This window comes from Gouania willdenowi, chromosome 17 (genome assembly GCF_900634775.1).
Source record: "Gouania willdenowi chromosome 17, fGouWil2.1, whole genome shotgun sequence".
In the NCBI taxonomy this organism is placed as follows: domain Eukaryota; kingdom Metazoa; phylum Chordata; class Actinopteri; order Blenniiformes; family Gobiesocidae; genus Gouania; species Gouania willdenowi.
The window spans coordinates 36,850,639-36,872,725 of NC_041060.1; the positions used below are offsets into that span (position 1 = coordinate 36,850,639).

At 38.7% G+C, this 22,087-nt stretch overlaps 1 protein-coding gene across 8 annotated transcripts in view; it reads left to right on the top strand.

Moving 5' to 3' along the window:
- kmt2cb (lysine (K)-specific methyltransferase 2Cb) overlaps nt 1-22,087 on the top strand; it is a 154,656-nt gene that overhangs the window by 53,298 nt on the left and 79,271 nt on the right. For 7 of the 8 annotated variants that reach the window (XM_028471917.1, XM_028471918.1, XM_028471923.1 and 4 more), the window contains exons 13-26: nt 3,145-3,653; nt 5,589-5,711; nt 6,366-6,482; nt 6,753-6,857; nt 6,989-7,093; nt 7,162-7,343; nt 9,349-9,513; nt 9,587-9,693; nt 9,757-9,828; nt 9,909-10,121; nt 12,825-12,944; nt 13,956-14,084; nt 14,173-14,303; nt 14,405-14,582. In XM_028471917.1, the coding sequence (XP_028327718.1) occupies nt 3,145-3,653; nt 5,589-5,711; nt 6,366-6,482; nt 6,753-6,857; nt 6,989-7,093; nt 7,162-7,343; nt 9,349-9,513; nt 9,587-9,693; nt 9,757-9,828; nt 9,909-10,121; nt 12,825-12,944; nt 13,956-14,084; nt 14,173-14,303; nt 14,405-14,582 (2,256 nt within the window). The remainder of the gene's footprint in view (nt 1-3,144; nt 3,654-5,588; nt 5,712-6,365; nt 6,483-6,752; nt 6,858-6,988; nt 7,094-7,161; nt 7,344-9,348; nt 9,514-9,586; nt 9,694-9,756; nt 9,829-9,908; nt 10,122-12,824; nt 12,945-13,955; nt 14,085-14,172; nt 14,304-14,404; nt 14,583-22,087) is intronic. The other variant, XM_028471924.1, reaches the window with a different exon arrangement.

The following is a 22,087-nucleotide window of genomic DNA, read 5'->3' on the forward strand; positions in this document are numbered from 1 at the left end:
CCTAGTTTTAGTCAGTACACGTGCTGCAGCATTTTGAACCAGCTGAAGTGTCTTAAGCGACTTGCTCGGGCAGCCTGCTAAAAGAGAATTACAATAATCCAGTCTAGAGGTAACAAAAGCATGGACTAGCTTTTCGGCGTCGCCCTGAGACAGGATAGATCTGATTTTAGCAATGTTACGGAGATGAAAGAAGGCAGTTCTTGAAGTTTGTTTTATGTGAAAGTTGAAGGATAAGTCCTGGTCAAATAGAACCCCAAGGTTTCTAACAGTTGTGCTTTGTGCCAGAGTAATGCCATCTAGGGCAGTTAGGCTAGCATAGGTTTCTCTAAGGTGTCGTGGGCCCAGTACAATGACCTCAGTCTTGTCTGAGTTGAGAAGAAGAAAATTTTGGTCCATCCAGGCCCTAATGTCCTTTAGACAGGCCTCAAGTTTAGATAGCTGATTTGTCTCACCTGGCTTCATTGATACATACAGTTGGGTATCATCAGCATAGCAGTGAAAGTTAACAGAGTATTTTCTCATAACATTACCAAGGGGGATCATATAGATACAGAAGAGGATTGGACCTAGCACAGAGCCCTGAGGAACCCCGTAGCTTACTTTAGTGTACACAGAAGACCTATTATTCACGTGTACAAACTGGTACCTATCAGATAGGTAGGACTTAAACCAGTTTAGGGCAGTCCCTGTGATTCCAAGTAATTCCTCTAATCTCTCTAGTAGAATATAGTGATCTATAGTGTCAAAAGCTGCACTAAGATCTAATAAAACCAGCACTGAGAGTCGTCCTTCATCTGAAGCCCAGAGTAGATCATTAGTTACTTTAACTAAAGCAGTCTCTGTGCTGTGTTGAGCTCTAAAACCTGACTGGAAGTCCTCAAACAGGCTGTTGTTTTGAAGGAAGTCACAGAGCTGAGCCGCCACAACTTTCTCAAGAATCTTTGAAATAAAAGGAAGATTAGATATAGGCCTGTAGTTTGCTAAAGTGCTGGAATCAAGAGTAGGTTTTTTGAGAAGGGGTTTGATTACAGCTACTTTAAAGGACTGTGGCACGTAGCCTATTGATAGGGATATATTTATTGTCTCCAACAAAGATGGGCAGACCAGGGGAACAACTTCTTTAAACAGCTTAGTTGGGATCGGATCTGAAAGGCAGGTCGATGGTTTGGAGGATGAAATAATAGAGTTAAGTTCCTGAAGTCCTATATGTGTGAAACAGTTTAGGTTAGGCCTATTTACATTTAATGGTACAGCAGGCCCAGGTGAAGGCAGGGAGTGGCTAATTTTATCTCTAATCTTATGAATTTTATGGTTAAAAAATGTCATAAAGTCCTCACAGCTGAGGGCTAGAGGAATCATGGGCTCAATAGAGCTCTGACTTTGTGTTAGCCTGGCTACAGTGCTGAAAAGGTACCTCGGATTATTTTTATTTTCTTCAATTAGTGAGGAGTAGTATGTAGATGGACTATGTCGTAAGGCTGTCATGTATTTACTATGGCTTTCTTGCCAGAGTATTCGTGACTCCTCTGTTTTATTGGAGCAACACATTCTCTCTAATTTACGGGTTGTTTGTTTGAGTGTGTGAGTTTCAGAGCTAAACCACGGAGCTTTCCTCTGACGTTTAATAGTTTTTTCCCTCAATGGGGCAATTGAGTCCAAGGTGGATTTTAGTAGACTAGCAGAGCTATCGACAAGCAGATCCAGTTGAGAGGGGTTATAATTAATATCATAGTTATTTATTGGATGGTGCACTGAGTTTAAGGCAGCAGGATTTTGAGCCCATTTTTGCTTATTTTTATCCTTTTTCTACAACTACACCAAACTCACCATATTTTAATCTATTTTTAACAGTTTTTCTTTCCATATTTGTGCTTCTTTTAATGTATTTTTACTATATTTCTCCCATTTCTGACACTTCTACATCACATTTTAATGACTTTTCTGCTCATTTTTACTCTTTCCAGACATGTTCAGCACTTATAAAGCATTTCTACCACTTTTACACCTAACGTCACATATGTTGATCTATTATTGTTACTTTTAACATCATCACCAATATATTTCATGATTATTTTCTATCATATCCATTATTTTCAAGTTTAAACTAAAGTCGTTCTAATATTGACTTTTGAACCCTTTTTACCACTTTTTCTGTCTGTTTTTATCCACTTTAATTTATAACTTTTAATCAATTTCTATGGTTTTTAAAATCACATTTCACCTCCTTTTCCACCATTTTTATTCACTTTGAACCATTTTATTAATGATTAAAACCATGATTTCCATCTTTAAGATGACTATAATAATAATAATAAACGTTCCTGGATAACAGTGGATATTATTCAGATGAATAAATAAATGTGGTTATCACAGATTCATAGAACAATGTACCATCATTTTACTGACTTTATGGATGGACCCCAAAAATCTCTCCTTTATCCCCCTTATAGATGGTCCTGTCTCCACATGACTGTTCTTCAATGTTCATGGTAAATGGTAAATGGACATGATTTATATAGAGCTTTATCACCACTGAAACAGTCTCAAAGCGCTTTACATATCAGCTCATTCACCCAATCACTCTCACATTCACACACCAGTGGGACAGGACTGACATGCAAGGCGCTAGTTGACCACTGGGAGCAACTTAGGGTTCAGTGTCTTGCCCAAGGACACTTCGACACATAGTCAGGTACTGGGATCGAACCCCCAACCTCTCGATCAGAAGACGACCCTCTACCACCTGAGCCACGGTCGCCCATGTCTGTGTTCAACCACCTTCAGCTACAGTGGGGGTCCCCGCTCTCTGGGACCTTTATTTTGGAGGGTCCCCGCTCTCTGGGACCTTTATTTTGGAGGGTCCCCGCTCTCTGGGACCTTTATTTTGGAGGGTCCCCACTGTCTGGAACCTTTATTTTGGAGGGTCCCCGCTCTCTGGGACCTTTATTTTGGAGGGTCCCCACTCTCTGGGACATTTCTTTTGTAGGATCGGGGCCTGAACAGATTGGGAACCACTGCCTTAATGTTTTGTGTGTGTTTGTTGTGTTCTATCAGAATCAACTTTATTGACCAAGTAATGTATGAATAAACACGAGGAATTTGTAATGATGAACTGATGTAAGTGTGTTTGTGTTTGTGGTGCAGAGGTGGTTGGAGTCCAGCTCCAGGACTCAGTTGAAGCCCTGCAGATAGAGGAGCCTGTGGAGGCAGACACTGACACTGAGCCCCCCCCCAGCACAAAGGATTTAACGGCCATCATCTCCAGCACCAAAGATTTAAGCACTGCTTCAGCACTGTTCACGGAGCAGCCCATGGAGGGTTCTCTGGATCCTTCACCACACCTCACCAAGGACCTCGCCATAGAGAGGGGCCTCTCAGAGACTTTTAGAGCAGAGAAGACAGATGTGCCCCCCAGCTCCAGGCCCAGCACCCAGCCCAGCCTGGCGCTGTCCTGCTTCTCCTCTTCAGAGAACTCAGTGGAGCGATTAGAAGAGATGGTTTCTTCTTCTCTGATGGAGTCATCCCTCACACTGAGCAACCCCCACAGCAGCATCGCACCCCCCACCCTCATATCCTTCACCCCAAAGATTGGCATGGGGAAGCCAGCCATCTCCAAGAGGAAGTTCTCCCCTGGAAGGCCTCGAGTCAAACAGGTGAGAACGTTTCTGATCTGATCAATAAAACCTATCAGAGAGGCTGTTTAATCATCAGCTGAGCACCAGCGCCCCCTGCTGCTCAACGGCCTCCCCAGGAGGAGAACCAATGAGACGCTCCAATGATGTGTTCTCACTTAAATCACACTTTACTTTAGTGTCTGTTTTACAGGAAGCAGTAATAATTCCATACTTCATATTTTAATGACTGGGTGAAGTGGTCCATAATGACTGTATTTCACACAGATGAAGTTATAATTAATGAGTCCAAAGCTCCTTTCAGTCTGTGGACATCAAAGGGTTCCATTTCTGTTCTGTGACTGTATCGTGAATTATCAACCATGGTTTGTTCTTACTGGACCTGGTCCTGGACCTTTCAGGTTCCTTCCTTTGTGATTAAAGTAGTGATGTTCCGATGCCCTAAATTTGTCCCGATACTGGTACCGATACCCAGTCACCTGGTATCGGCCAATACTGATACATACAGATACCGCAGTGTTAAGAAAAAGGTTTTACTTAAGAGCTGCATTCTCACTAGGATGTAAAAAATCATTGCTATCATGGCTTAAACCTTTGTGAAACAGGAAAACACTTTTTTATTGCCTACCTGGTAAGGGTGACAAATGAATAAACTCTTTTCTGAAACCTGAGACTCGGACTCCCCTGAATGGAGCGGGGCGGCCCTTGACCCCTCGGTGTGTAGGGTGGAGGGGGTGACCGCCGAGTTACGCAAACACTTTCAATGAATTCTTCTTTGTTGTTGTTCAGCGGCTTCTTCTTCATCCGTTTGCCAGACTGGATATTGGAGGTAGTTTAAAGTAGAGTTTGATGCTGTAAATAAAACCGGCATTTTAATAGTACTTGCTGATACCGATTCAGCCTTTTAGTGTCGTATCGGGACCCCTCCCAATACTAGTATCGGTATCGGCACAACATTAGATAGAATCATTGCAGCTGCTAAGGGATCATTTTGTATCAGTCAGTAGACCATCCTAATGTCTCTAACAGTTGCTTCGATCCAGCCTCTAGTTTCATCTTCATCCTAAGAACAGGTTTGTTGGTTTAGCAGCACATGTTGATCACATCAGGAGAGGTTCACTAGGGCCCTATAAAATGTGTTTTATACCTAAGGTTCACCTCCTCATTTACACACTGATTATAGGATGTTCACATCGGTTTCATTTCTGCTTGTTGTTTCCAAACTGTTGGTACACTCAATACACACACACATGTTCTCCTCACATTTGTAATGATAATGAATGTTGGGTGAAACAAACGTGTGTTTAGCGTGTGTCCAGGTGAGTGTTGGCTCTACTTCTTCCTCCATTTATCCTTACTGCTCAGAGGTCAGAGGTTACGGCAGTGTTTGCTCCAAGTCCCCACATCTCCCTCTTCATCCATCACACCCCCTCCATACTGCAGTGTCAGCACCAACCGCCTGCTGATTGCTAATGGCACCGTGCACTATGACCCTGGAATGATGCTAACGAGGCTAACTGAATGCAGCACGTTTACTGCCTCTGTGTCTCTGCTAACCTGCTAACACGTGAACACAAACACTTCTTCCTGTAAAATATTTTATGTTGGTGTCAGATTTCTGTAGAAATGGAATCAAAATGTAGATGAATGCCTTTGGCGAGCCAGCCAGGAGTGAACAAAAGGAGGCCAACTATATACTCAAAGCACCACTGTCCAACAAGTGTTGACATTATTAAGGTGTAGAAACAACCACAAGCAGAATACTGAAGAGATCCACACTTTTCTTTGTAGTGAATAGAATTGTAGATCTAATGTTAGCGACGTGCACGCCATTAGCAGCCCACTACATTCCTCTAACATCCTTCTCTGTATGTTTTGTTTCTTCGCTGGCTTTGATTTTAAGTTGCTGCATTTTGTCACCCTCCTCCCTCTCTTACCCACCCCTCCCTACCTCAGGGTGCATGGAGCCCCCATAGCGGTGTCGGCTCACCCTTATCCTGGTCTCCAGACCAGCCAGAGTGCTGGGACGTGTCAAAGAGCAGGCCGTCGTCCGGCAGCCCGGGCTGGAGCATCAGAGTGGTAAATACAGTGGAGACGAACTGCCATGGCTGTGATCAACACCCAACATGAGCACACTGAACACACAAACCATCATCAATCAAAGTGATTTAGCTTGATTAAACCTGATGGATCAGATTTGTAATCAGTCTTCAGTTGGGTGATGTGGACAGGCTGGTGTCTCATCCAATGGGATAATAGGATGCAGGCCTACACTGGTGGATCACTTTGATAGATCAACAGCCATGCTGGGACAGACCTGGAGGAGAGCAGCTGATTGATCAATCACCTTGATTTGGATCACTTAGTGTTTGTTCCAAAGTGACAGGAAGCTCTAGATGGGCTAGTTTGTGATGCTTCGTAGCTCAGATTGTTCAGTGTGGTGACTGTTGTACCTGCAGGCAACACTCAGGGAAAACTGGTCATTCCAACATCCACACACGCCTCCTCTTATCCTGCTCCATGTCTGCATATTTCTAATGTTTGCTCTTTGACTTTATTTGCTTCAGCTCTAGGTCTGTAACTCACTGGTTATCCACGTTTAATCATCTGGTTTGGAAGAGACTGTGTGTGTGTGTGTGCGTGTGCGTGTGTGTGCGTGTGCGTGTGTGTGTGAGAGTGACAAGATGAGGTGTGTGTGCTGTTGCTCTGAAACGTGTGTGTGTGTCCCCTCAGGGTCGAGGCTCAGGCTTCCCTGGGAGGAGGCGGCCCCGAGGGGCCGGACTCTCAGGGCGGACTGGGCGTGGCCGAGCCAGAGGAAGGAACGGAGCCAGTCCAAGCATCAACCCAGGGGTACGTACTACCATCACATCCTATTCACTCATTAAGTAACCGCAGCTGCTAGCTTACGTATGTACACTACGTAGTTAGCACCAACGTTCACTCAGAAATTATTCTTTAAATCATTTAGTTTTAGTCCGTCATAATTTTCTCTTTAATTCATGACCAATGTTCTCTGTGAGGAACCTTCATTAGATATAGGTTCTGATCAGCTGATACAGATCTATAAATATGAATATATAATGGATGAACAATGTGATTGGTTGTTGTGTTTGGATCTAGATCAGTATGGTGGAGACGCTCTATCCAATGAAGGAGGAGGAGGACACTGCCATGCACAACACAGTGGTCATCTTCTCCAGCAACGACAGCTTCACCCTCAAACAGGTAGTAATAATAATGACAATAATATTAATAATAGCAAGTATCTAATAATAATAATAATAATAACTGGTATCTAATAATAATAGCAACTGGTATGTAATAATAAAGGGGGCGTGTCCTCCCCATGTGTCCAGGACATGTGTGTGGTGTGTGGGAGCTTCGGTCTGGGTGCTGAGGGTCGACTCCTGGCCTGTGCTCAGTGTGGACAGTGTTACCATCCGTTTTGTGTGGGCCTCAAGGTACACACACACACACACACACACACACACAGTGAGCCTGGAACTGAATGCCGGCCCCGCCCCCACAGATCACCAAGGTGCTGCTGAGTAAAGGCTGGCGCTGTCTGGAGTGTACGGTGTGTGAGGCGTGTGGTGAGGCCACAGACCCTGGCCGCCTGCTGCTGTGTGACGACTGTGACATCAGCTACCACACCTACTGCCTGGACCCCCCCCTGCACAATGTGCCCAAGGACAGCTGGAAGTGCAAGTGGTGAGTCTATGGTACACACGCAGCACTCAGCACAGGTTCCTGGTTCACCAGTTGTGGTTGATGGTAGGGATGTAACGATTAATCGTAAGGCAGTTAAAAATCGATTCATAGGTATCACGGTTGATATCAATTTTCTGAAAATTGAATCGCAGTACTTTTTTTTAACCAGCAGAGGACGCGATCCACAAGTGTAGGCGGCGGGCGGAATCTGCTAATACTTTCTTTCTGGCTGCCTTCTACTCTTAAATATGTTCATAAATGATTCATTACCCCTTAAGCACCGAAAGAAAATCTGTAATATTACTTGAATATCTGTAAAAGTCACGTTTTTCTATTAGCTCTGTCTGCTAGCATAGCTTCTCTTCTTCACTGCAAGATATCTGCATGCCAACCGACCACTGTGTTACCAGCGCCCTCTGCTGGTCCAAACAAATATGACATAAATACAGTGCAATCACGGTTTTTTTTTTTTAAGTCCAATTGTTAAGACACAAAATACATTTTCAGTTGCACTTTTAAAAAGAAAAAGAACTATTATGCAGTTTTGAATTGTTTACTATAGAACCAGAATTTAAATTAATAGGTTTCTTCTTCATTTGTATAATTCCTTTATTTATTTTATTCAAGATTTATTTTTAGTTAAATTGCATTGTTTTGAATAGTTTATCAAGGAATTCTTTTGACAATGAAAAATAAAAGGAAAATAGTACAGTATTTTCTAGTTTTTTTCCCAAAAAAAAAATTTGTCTAAAATAAATCGTGAGAGAGTCGTATCGTGAACCCAGTATCGTGAATCGAAACGTATCGGGAGTTGAGTGAATCGTTACATCCCTAGTTGATGGTGGTCCATGGTATATGATGGTTGATGGTACATGGTGGTCCATGGTTAATGGTTGACAGTTGAAGTTACACTGGCCGTGGTTGGCGGTTGACAGTTATGGTTAATGGTCGACGGTTATGGTTATGGTTAATGGTTGATGGTCCATGGTTGACAGTCTACGGTCAACAGTTGATTGTTGACAATCAACGGTTTATGGTTGATAGTCGACGGTTATGGTTGATGGTTAATGGTTGACGATCGATGGTTGATGGTTATTGGTTGATGGTCCATGGTTGGTGGTTGATGGTCCATGGTTCATGGTCGATGGTTCATGGTCGATGGTTCATGTTTCATGGTCTATGCCTAATGGTTGATGGTCTGTGGTTGATGGTCGATGGTTCATATTTCATGGTCTATGCTTAATGGTTGATGGTCCATGGTCCATGGTCTGTGGTCCATGGTTAGCAGTTGATGGTTTGTGGTTGATGGTCAATTTTTTGATGGTTCATGGTCCATGGTGGATGGTTCATGGTTGATGTTTGATGGGTGATGGTTAATGGTCGATGGTTAATGGGCGATGGTTGATGGTCCATGGTTGATGGGTGATGGTTCTTGGTCCATGGACGCTGGTCAATGGTTGATGGTCCATTGTTTATGGTCCATGGTTGATGGTTGATAGTTGATGGTTCATGGTCCATGGTTGATGGTTGATGGTCCATTGTTTATGGTCCATGGTTGATGGTTGATGGGTGATGGTTAATGGCTGATTGTCCATAGTTGATGGTTCATGGTTGATGGTTCTTGGTCCATGGACGCTGGTCAATGGTTGATGGTCCATTGTTGATGGTTGATAGTTGATGGTTCATGGTCCATGGTCCATGGTTGATGGTTGATGGTCCATGGTTCATGGTCCATGAGTGATGGTTGATGGTTGATGGTTGATAGTTGATGGTCCATGGTTGATGGTTGATGGTTCATGGTCTATGGTTTATGGTTAATTATTAATGGTTAATGGTTCTTGGTTCAGTTTTATGGCTGATGGTCCATGGTTCATGGTTCATGGTTCAATTTTATGGCTGATGGTCCATGGTTGATGGTACATGGTTGATGGTCCATGGTTCATGGTCTATGGCTTATGGTTGTTGGTTGATGGTCCATGGTTCATGGTTGTCCCTGTGCCTACAGGTGTGTGTGTTGCACTCAGTGTGGCTCCACGTCTCCTGGTGTGAGGTGTGAGTGGCAGAACAACTACACCCAGTGTGGGCCGTGTTCCAGCCTGGTGTCATGTCCACTCTGCCTCATGGACTACAGCGAGGGAACCATCATCATCCAGTGTCGTCAGTGTGACCGGTGAGCAGCTGGACCCCTCCCTCACCCCCTCCCTCACCCTGACCTTCATCTGAACCCCTTCACCTCTCCTCAGATGGTTCCATGGTTCCTGTCAGAGTCTCCATTCAGAGGAAGATGTAGAGAAGGCAGCAGAGCTGGGCTTTGATTGTACAATGTGTGGATCATTCAGGACCAGCAGAGGTAAGAAGGAGCTGAGCTTTACATCACATAACGATGACTAACATGTTCTTTCTGTGGTACCAGTGATCACTAAGACCAGAGACATCCTTGAGCCGCTGGTTATGGCTCCAATGTTCCCCAAGGTGAAGGAAATGGGTAAGTAAAGGTGAAGGCTGAGTCCTACATCATGTGGCCCTGACATCATGTGACCCTGTGTAACTGTGTGTGTTCTTCAGACCTATCAAAGACCTACACCCAGGATGGGGTGTGTCTGACTGAGTCAGGACTGTGTCAGCTCCAGAGTCTGTCGGCCACAGCCTCCCGCCGTAGAAAGGCCAAGCCCAAACTGAAGCTGAAGATCATCAATCAGAACAGTGTAGCGGTGCTTCAGGCTCCTGTAGAACCACTCTCAGAACATTCTAGAGATGAAGACCTGGAGGACAACAGAGGCAAGTGTTTCCATCTCTAACACCCACCACACCCCTCTTTTGGAATCTAACTGTGACGTTTAGTGACGTCTGTAAACTTTAGTTTGACTCATTCAGGTTCATAGTTGACTTCAAAAGAATTCATGATCGTAATTAAAAAGCTTTCCAAATGTCTCCGCCTTAGTGATCCTCCACTGTTTTTACAAATGTCCTTATTAGTAGATCTATGTTTAATAAACACATTATTATGCACAATATTCATTTAATTTCATTTTAAAAGCTGGACTACAGTTTTAGAGCCTGTGTTCCTCCATCTTCAAATCGTGATTGATGATGTCATCCCATTGTTTTTCCCATTGATCATTTAGCAGCTTTGGTATTAAATTAACCACCTTCAGAAAAAAAATCACTGAAACATTGTGACATGTTTTTAAGCATCACGCATTTGGTCTATGGATTGTGAACGGTTGAAAAAAACAATACATAATGGTTAAATTATACAAAGTACCAACATGTTTCATGTCTCATGATTATTTTTTTATTTTTGTTTTATTTCATTTCATTTTTTATTTTTCCTTTCCTACCTTTGTCTGCACGTGCTGTCAAAGATCAACACTACAAGAAGTAATCTTTTACAGACAGCAATACATGTTTTATTATTGCAATGAAATAAATTAATTTATTTTATTGCATAATTGTGACCATCACCAGCCCACCCTAAAGAAGGGTAAGAAACACTTTATTATAGGGAGAATATAAAAAGGGAGAGTAGTGTTGCGCCTGTGTGAGGGGGGTGGGGAACAGGGAAGAGCGAGTCAGGGTAGGAAATGGAAAGAGTGGGGAAGAGTTACTGTTTTATAGTGAGAGTGAGATGTGATGCTTATTGTGTTGTGTAATCACCCATTCTGGTGACCATTGGAGAAATTGAAGGTGGTGACACAGCACCCAGCTTAGCTATAATGGTGGTGTCTGTGGACAGAGCGAAGGAGTGAGTGGTAAAACCTAAAACAGATATTTAGGATCAACGTGTCTAAAGTTAAGCCCAGTTTTATCTAGTCTATGACATGTCAGTGCATCATAGACCAGTGTATGTGTAAGAACCTCTACTGTAAACCCAAGCACTGCCCCGGAAACAAAGATGCAGAAAGAGCGTTGGCCAAGGAGCCCCAGGCCACCCCTCCACATCCGAGCAGCCCCCCAGATGCCCTAGAGACCCCAGGCCGAGAGGTGGCCACCACCACTCACACCCACACCTGAGAAAGACCCAAGGAACCAAGGACCCAGCCCACCCCACCACCCTTACCCACGCCCCAGCACTAAACACCAATCCAATAAACTTTATTTATATAGAACATTTAAACAACAAAACGTGTCCAAAGTGCTGCACATGACATCATAAAAACAGTAAAACCAAACAAATGCAAATGAGCTCCACCACTAAATGAGTATAAAACAATAAATAAAAATAAAAACAATAAATAGAAATAAAACCGATTTGGAAAAAAACAAACAAAAAATAAATAAGAACAATGAAATAAATAATAAGACACAGGGAACCACACAACTCAAAAGCCAGAGAATAAAAGTGGGTCTTCCTAAGACAAGATTTAAAACACACTCCACGGTGGGGGCTGTTTGGACGTGGAGGGACAGAGCGTTCTACAGTTTAGGGCTCTGTCTTTGGGGCGTCAGTGAATCTAGATGAGGTCTGCGATGTACTGAGGGGCCAGTCCACTCAAAGATTTAAAAACAAAGAACCTTTTAAAATCAATTGTAAAATTATCAGTGAGCCCGTGCAAAGACGCAAAGATTAGGGTGAGATGTTTTTTGGTCCCTGTTAAAAGTTGTGCTGCAACGTTCTGGACTCACTGCGAGTGGGAAAGTGTGGCTGATGCCTGAGTGAAGTGCGTTGCAGTAGTCCAGGCGACTTGACATACAAGTATGCACGACTTGCTCGAAAATATTAAAAGATTAAAACTCCTCCTCCTTGGGGGAGGACCCAGAGATCCGCCCGAGATCCCAGCGCAGGAACAAAGGCCCACACCCAGGAGATGGCCAGGACCGCACCGGATAGGCAGCCAGCTGGCCCAGAGTCAGCAGAGACCGGACCCCAAGCCAGAAGGAACTAGAATAGAAGCAGCAGCAGCAGCAGCAGCCCACCCAAGGATGGCCGCTGCATCCCCGGTCGCTAGGGGCACCAAGGGGACATTGCAAGTTGTCCCACCAGCCTCCTGGAGCATCGTCCAAGCCCCGCAGTGCACCCTGGATCACCCTTCATTGATGTCGCCAGCACGATGAGCTTCAGTTATTGTCAAAGTCAGAAGACCCTTCCCCCCTTAGGACCCCAGTCAGACTGTCATACTGTTATGCAGCGCACACAGCCCCAATGCGCCAGAGCCGCCGACCTCAGCCCCGCAGTGCACCGCCCAAGCAGGGGCCATCCCATGCCCCACACGCAGGCAGGCAAGACCTGCACCTCCCGGCCCGTAAGACCCCCGTTGTTGTTGCATGTTGAAACTAAGTGAAAATTTATTATTTAATAAGTGTTTTTAAACTGGTTGCCCCTTCAAATGATTCACTAGTTTTGAAGTAGCTCCCTGTTTCAGAAAGGTCGGAGACCCCTCCTCTAAAGCCAGTGTGATGGACACTGTGGAGAGGCTAAGGGCTAACGGCTAAGTCTAACAGCTGCCGCAAAGCCTCACTGTCACTGCTCTCCACCAACAGAGGCGGAGCTTCTCGACTGTGAGGCCAAGTCTGACTCCAGCCTGGAGAGAGAGCCCACGGAGGAGGACCACAAGGGGCCGGACGAGGGCAAGAAGAGGAAGAGGAAGCCGTACCGACCGGGTAGGGTGGGGTAGGGTAGAGGAGGGTAGGGCACCTCATTGGATGAGACAGCTTCTCTGAGCTGAGACACACACACACACACACACACACTCTCATCATTAATAGACACATTTGTTCTCTTTACTTATTATTAGGGTTGGAGTCAATTACATGAATTGAATATGGATAATTGAAGAAGTAATTGTACTTCTTCAATTATCCATATTCAATTACAACTCAACTCAATTACAATTACAGTAACTGGCACTTTTCCCAATTACAAATAAAATTACAATTATTATTTTTCTCCTGAAAGTCAATTACAATTACATTCTCAATTACTTAAGTTCAATTACAATTACTGATCCTTGAATAAATAATCTTATTAAATGTAACCTTCCTCTTGTGTTAGCTTTCTGTTAGCATCTCTAATGCTAACGGGTCAGTTTGACACATGTTTATAATCATCTGTAAAATACACTAATAAATATTATCTATCATCTAATTAGTTTATCATCTATTGATTACATTGTTAGGCTTCCTAATCAATGAATATTTTAGTATTAATATTTATGGTGTGGGTGTCTGAGCCTTTTTTCTGTCACTATACACATAGATTTATATTGTTTTAAAATGTTAAAATGATCCTGAAGAGAAATGACAGGTAGTAGGAAAAGTTGATCTGAAACATATTTTAATAATTAACGTATTGTTATTGTATAACTCACGTATTAACTACATAAGACATAGAACTGTAACATGGTTCTCTAGCTTTGCATTTAATTAAATTGTAAATGACAGTTTTCATATCATGACCATGTCAATTAAAATTACAAAGGTAATTACCTGAATTCAATTATGGTTACAAAACTTTTTTCTAATTGACCCCAGCTCTGCTTAATGCTGTGTGTTAGTGATGGAGGGGTGGTGTGTGTCCAGGTCTCAGTGATGGGGGGGGGGGGTTGTGTGTCCAGGTATCAGTGATGGGGGGTTGTGTGTCCAGGTATCAGTGATGGGGGGTTGTGTGTCCAGGTATCGGGGGTTTCATGGTCCGTCAGAGGAGTCGTCCAGGTCAAGGTGGGGGGGGGAAAGCAAAGCGCTCCCTCTGCAGAAAGGATTCCTCTGGTTCTGTGTCGGAGAACCCCCCTGGTAAAGATGAAGGTGTGTTTGTCACGTTGCAGTCACGTTGGAATGTTGGTGAGTGAAATGAACTGATGAATGGGTGGGGGTCTCTGGGGGTCTCCTCCAGGGTGGATGGAAATGTTGCCGGACACTTCTGTTGATGAAACTCCTCCTCAACCTGAAGTCCCTGAAAAAATCAAGAAACGTTACAGAAAGAAGAAGACCAAGCTGGAGGAGGCCTTCCCCACCTACCTGCAGGTACCACATGAGCTGCAGGCTAACGCTAACATGAGCTGCAGGCTAACGCTAACATGAGCTGCAGGCTAACGCTAACACTAATGTGATCCATGTTGCTTTAGGAGGCCTTCTTTGGGAAGGAGCTGCTAGATAAAAGCAAGCAGAGCCGGCAGCAGGGGGGGGAGTCTGCTCTGCTGGAGGACGGACAGGCCCCGCCCTACAAACGGCCCCCCACCACCAGCTTCTCACATCCATCAGAACCTCTGATGAGCAGCTCAGGACCCAGAACATCAGCAGCTCGTACGTGTTTCACTCTTCTATCCATCCTGCTCCTTTCATCCTCTGATCAATCATCTCTATTGATCATAGAAATAGATCCTCTATCAGTGATCAATAAATATATTATCAATCTATGATCAATAAATAGATTATCTATCAGTGATCAATAATACATTATCTATCAGTAGGGATGTAACGATTCACTCAACTCCTGATACGATTCGATTTACAATACTGAGTTCACGATCCGATTCTCTCACGATTTATTTTATAATATGGGACTGTAGACAAATGACTGAAAAATATTTGGGGGGAAAAAACTGCAATTTAACTAAAAATAAATATTGAATGAAATAAATAAAGGAATAATACAAATGAAGAAGAAGCCTATTAATTTAAATTCTGGTTCTATAGTAAACAATGCAAAACTGCATAATAGTTCTTTTTCTTTTTAAAAGTGCAACTGAAAATGTATTTTGTGTCTTAACAATTGGACTTTAAAAAAAAAAATTTACTGTATTTAAGTCAGATATTTGTTTGGACCAGCAGAGGGCGTTGGTAACTCAGTGGTCGGTTGCCATGCAGATATTCCACCAGTGACTTTTACAGATATTCACGTAATATTACAGATATTCTTTCGGTGCTAAAGGGGTAATGAATCATTTATGAACATGTTTAAGAGTAGAAGGTGGCCAGAAAGAAAGTAGTAGCAGATTCCTCAGCATTTGGACCAGAGAAGGATAAATATATATAGCGCCCTCTGCTGTTTAAAAAAAAGGACTGTGATTCAAAATGGATATCAACCGTGATAACTGCCTTACGATTAATCGTTACATCTCTATCTATCAGTGATCAATAAATATATTATCAATCAGTGATCAATAATAGATTTTCTATCAGTGATCAATAAATATATTATCTATCAATGATCAATAATCACATTATCCATCAAAGATCAATAAATAGATTCAGTGATCAATAATAGATTATATATCAGTGATCAATAAATATATTATCTATCAGTGATCAATAAATAGATTCAGTGATCAATAATAGATTATCTATCAGTGATCAGTAATAGATTATCTATCAGTGATCAATAAATATATTATCTATCAGAGATCAATAAATAGATTCATTGATCACGGGCGACCGTGGATCAGGTGGTAGGTGGGTTGTCTTCTGATCGAGAGGTTGGGGGTTCGATCCCAATACCTGACTATGTGTCGAAGTGTCCTTGGGCAAGACACTGAACCCTAAGTTGCTCCCAGTGGTCGACTAGTGCCTTGCATGTCAGTCCTGTCCCACTGGTGTGTGAATGTGAGAGTGATTGGGTGAATGAGCTGATATGTAAAGCGCTTTGAGACTGTTTCAGTGGTGAAAAAGCGCTATATAAATCATGTCCATTTACCATTTACCATATCAGTGATCAATAAATAGATTATCAGTTATCAATAAATACATTATCTATCAGTAATCAATAAATATATTATCTATCAGAGATCAATAAATAGATTCAGTATTCAATAATAGATAATCTTTCAGTGATCAATAATAGATTATCTATCCGTGATCAATAATATATTATCTATCAGTGATCAATAAATATATTATCTATCAGTGATCAATAAATACATTATCTATCAGAGATCAATAAATAGATTCATTGATCAATAATAGATTATAAGTGATCAATAATAGATTATTTATCAGTGATCAATAAATATATTATGTATCAATGATCAATAAATACATTATCTATCAGAGATCAATAAATAGATTCAGTGATCAATAAATATATTATCTATCAGTGATCAATAAATATATTTATCAGTGATCAATAATAGATTATCAGTTATCAATAATAGATTATATATCAGTGATCAATAAATATATTATCTATCAGTGATCAATAATAGATTATCTTTCAGTGATCAATAATAGATTATCTTTCAGTGATCAATAATAGATTATCTATCAGTGATCAATAATATATTATCTATCAGTGATCAATAAATATATTATCTATCAGTGATCAATAAATACATTATCTATCAGAGATCAATAAATAGATTCATTGATCAATAATAGATTATCTATCAGTGATCAATAATAGATTATCTATCAGTGATCAATGAATATATTATCTATCAATGATCAATAATCACATTATCTATCAGAGATCAATAAATAGATTCAGTGATCAATAAATATATTATCTATCAGTGATCAATAATAGATTATCTATCAGTGATCAATAAATATATTATCTATCAATGATCAATAAATACATTATCTATCAGAGATCAATAAATAGATTCAGTGATCAATAAATATATTATCTATCAGTGATCAATAATAGATTATCTTTCAGTGATCAATAATAGATTATTTATCAGTGATCAATAATATATTATCTATCAGTGATCAATAAATATATTATCTATCAATGATCAATAATCACATTATCCATCAAAGATCAATAAATAGATTCAGTGATCAATAATAGATTATATATCAGTGATCAATAAATATATTATCTATCAGTGATCAATAATAGATTATCTATCAGTGATCAGTAATAGATTATCTATCAGTGATCAATAATAGATTATCTATCAGTGCTCAATAAATAGATTATCAGTTATCAATAAATACATTATCTATCAGTTATCAATAAATATGTTATCTATCAGAGATCATTAAATAGATTCAGTGATCAATAATAGATTATCTTTCAGTGATCAATAATAGATTATCTATCAGTGATCAATAAATATATTATCTATCAGTGATCAATAAATGTATTATCTATCAGAGATCAATAAATAGAATCAGTGATCAATAATAGATTATCTATCAGTGATCAATAATAGATTATCTATCAGTGATCAATCATAGATTATCTATCAGTAATCAATAATAGATTATCTATCAGTATTCAATAATATATTATATATCAGTGATCAATAATAGATTATATATCAGTGATCAATAATAGATTGTCTATCAGTGATCAATAATAGATTCAGTGATCAATAATAGATTATCTATCAGTGATCAATAAATATATTATCTATCAGAGATCAATAAATAGATTCAGTGATCAATAATATATTGTCTATCAGTGACCAATAATATATTATCTATCAGTGATCAATAAATACATTATCTATCAGTGATCAATAATAGAGTCAGTGATCAATAATAGATTATCTATCAGTGATCAATAATAGATTATCTATCAGTGATCAATAAACATATCTATCAGAGATCAGTAAATAGATTCAGTGATCAATAATATATTGTCTATCAGTGATCAATAATAGATTATCTATCAGTGATCAATAATAGATTATCAGTGATCAATAATAGATTATCTTTCAGTGATCAATAATAGATTATATATCAGTGATCAATAAATATATTATTTATCAGTGATCAATAAATAGATTCAGTGATCAATAATAGATTATCTATCAGTGATCAGTAATAGATTATCTATCAGTGATCAATAATAGATTATCTATCAGTGATCAATAAATAGATTATCAGTTATCAATAAATACATTATCTATCAGTAATCAATAAATATGTTATCTATCAGAGATCATTAAATAGATTCAGTGATCAATAATAGATTATCTTTCAGTGATCAATAATAGATTATCTATCAGTGATCAATAAATATATTATCTATCAGTGATCAATAAATGTATTATCTATCAGAGATCAATAAATAGAATCAGTGATCAATAATAGATTATCTATCAGTGATCAATAATAGATTATCTATCAGTGATCAATAATAGATTATCTATCAGTAATCAATAATAGATTATCTATCAGTATTCAATAATATATTATATATCAGTGATCAATAATAGATTATATATCAGTGATCAATAATAGATTGTCTATCAGTGATCAATAATAGATTCAGTGATCAATAATAGATTATCTATCAGTGATCAATAAATATATTATCTATCAGAGATCAATAAATAGATTCAGTGATCAATAATATATTGTCTATCAGTGATCAATAATATATTGTCTATCAGTGATCAATAATATATTATCTATCAGTGATCAATAAATACACTATCTATCAGTGATCAATAAATACATTATCTATCAGTGATCAATAATAGAGTCAGTGATCAATAATAGATTATCTATCAGTGTCACACTATTACACCTAATGTCACACTATTATCACTTTTCACACATAATGTCACACTATTATCACTTTTACACCTAATGTCACACTATTATCACTATTGCACCTAATGTCACACTATTATCACTTTTACACATAATGTCACACTATTATCACTTTTACTCCTATTGTCACACTTTCATCACTTTTACACCTAATGTCACACTATTATCACTATTGCACCTAATGTCACACTATTATCACTTTTACACATAATGTCACACTATTATCACTTTTACACCTATTGTCACACTTTCATCACTTTTACACCTAATGTCACACTATTATCACTATTGCACCTAATGTCACACTATTATCACTTTTACACATAATGTCACACTATTATCACTTTTACACCTATTGTCACACTTTCATCACTTTTACACCTAATGTCACACTATTATCACTATTGCACCTAATGTCACACTATTATCACTTTTACACATAATGTCACACTATTATCACTTTTACACCTATTGTCACACTTTCATCACTTTTACACCTAATGTCACACTATTATCACTTTTACACATAATGTCACACTATTATCACTTTTACACCTAATGTCACACTATTACACCTAATGTCACACTATTATCACTTTTACACCTAATGTCACACTATTTTCACTTTTACACATAATGTCACACTATTATCACTTTTACACATGTCACACTATTTTCACTTTTACACATAATGTCACACTATTATCACTTTTACACATGTCACACTATTACACCTAATGTCACACTGTTATCACTTTTACACATAATGTCACACTATTACACCTAATGTCACACTATTATCACTATTACACCTAATGTTACACTATTATCACTTTTACACAGAATGTCACACTATTATCACTTTTACACATAATGTCACTATAACACCTAATGTCACACTATTATCACTTTTACACCTAATGTCACACTATTATCACTTTTACACCTAATGTCACACTATTATCACTTTTATACCTGATGTCACACTATTATCACTTTTACACATAATGTCACACTATTACACCTAATGTTACACTATTATCACTTTTACACATAATGTCACACTTTTACACCTAATGTCACACTATTATCACTTTTACACATAATGTCACACTATTATCACTTTTACACATAATATCACACTATTATCACTTTTACACATAATGTCACACTATTATCACTTTTACACATGTCACACTTTTACACCTAATGTCACACTATTATCACTTTTACACCTAATGTCACACTATTACACCTAATGTCACACTATTATCACTATTACACCTAATGTCACACTATTATCACTATTACACCTAAGGTCACACTATTATCACAATTACACCCAATGTCACACTATTATCACTTTTACACATAATGTCACACTATTACACCTAATGTCACAACTATTATCACTTTTTACACCTATTGTCACACTATTTTCACTTTTACACATAATGTCACACTATTATCACTTTTACACATGTCACACTTTTACACCTAATGTCACACCATTATCACGTTTACACATAATGTCACACTATTTTCACTTTTACACATAATGTCACACTATTATCACTTTTACACATGTCACACTATTATCACTATTACACCTAATGTCACACTATTATCACTTTTAAACATAATGTCACACTATTACACCTAATGTCACACTATTACACCTAATGTCACACTATTATCACTATTACACCTAATGTTACACTATTATCACTATTACACCTAAGGTCACACTATTATCACTTTTACACCCAATGTCACACTATTATCACTTTTACACATAATGTCACACTATTACACCTAATGTCACACTATTATCACTTTTACACCTATTGTCACACTATTTTCACTTTTACACATAATGTCACACTATTATCACTTTTACACATGTCACACTATTACACCTAATGTCACACCATTATCACTTTTACACCTAATGTCACACTATTACACCTAATGTCACACTATTATCACTTTTACACATGTCACACTATTACACCTAATGTCACACCATTATCACTTTTACACATAATGTCACTATTACACCTAATGTCACACTATTATCACTTTTACACCTAATGTCACACTATTATCACTTTTACACATAATGTCACACTATTATCACTTTTACACCTAATGTCACACTATTACACCTAATGTCACACTATTATCACTATTACACCTAATGTTACACTATTATCACTTTTACACATAATGTCACACTATTATCACTTTTACACCTATTGTCACACTTTCATCACTTTTACACCTAATGTCACACTATTATCACTATTGCACCTAATGTCACACTATTATCACTTTTACACATAATGTCACACTATTATCACTTTTACACCTATTGTCACACTTTCATCACTTTTACACCTAATGTCACACTATTATCACTATTGCACCTAATGTCACACTATTATCACTTTTACACATAATGTCACACTATTATCACTTTTACACCTATTGTCACACTTTCATCACTTTTACACCTAATGTCACACTATTATCACTTTTACACATAATGTCACACTATTATCACTTTTACACCTAATGTCACACTATTACACCTAATGTCACACTATTATCACTTTTACACCTAATGTCACACTATTTTCACTTTTACACATAATGTCACACTATTATCACTTTTACACATGTCACACTATTTTCACTTTTACACATAATGTCACACTATTATCACTTTTACACATGTCACACTATTACACCTAATGTCACACTGTTATCACTTTTACACATAATGTCACACTATTACACCTAATGTCACACTATTATCACTATTACACCTAATGTTACACTATTATCACTTTTACACAGAATGTCACACTATTATCACTTTTACACATAATGTCACTATAACACCTAATGTCACACTATTATCACTTTTACACCTAATGTCACACTATTACACCTAATGTCACACTATTATCACTTTTACACATAATGTCACACTATTACACCTAATGTTACACTATTATCACTTTTACACATAATGTCACACTTTTACACATAATGTCACACTATTATCACTTTTACACATAATGTCACACTATTAGCACTTGACACTAATATCCACTATTATCACTTTTACACATAATGTCACACTTTTAGACATGTCACACTTTTACACCTAATGTCACACTATTATCACTTTTACACCTAATGTCACACTATTACACCTAATGTCACACTATTATCACTATTACACCTAATGTCACACTATTATCACTATTGCACCTAATGTCACACTATTA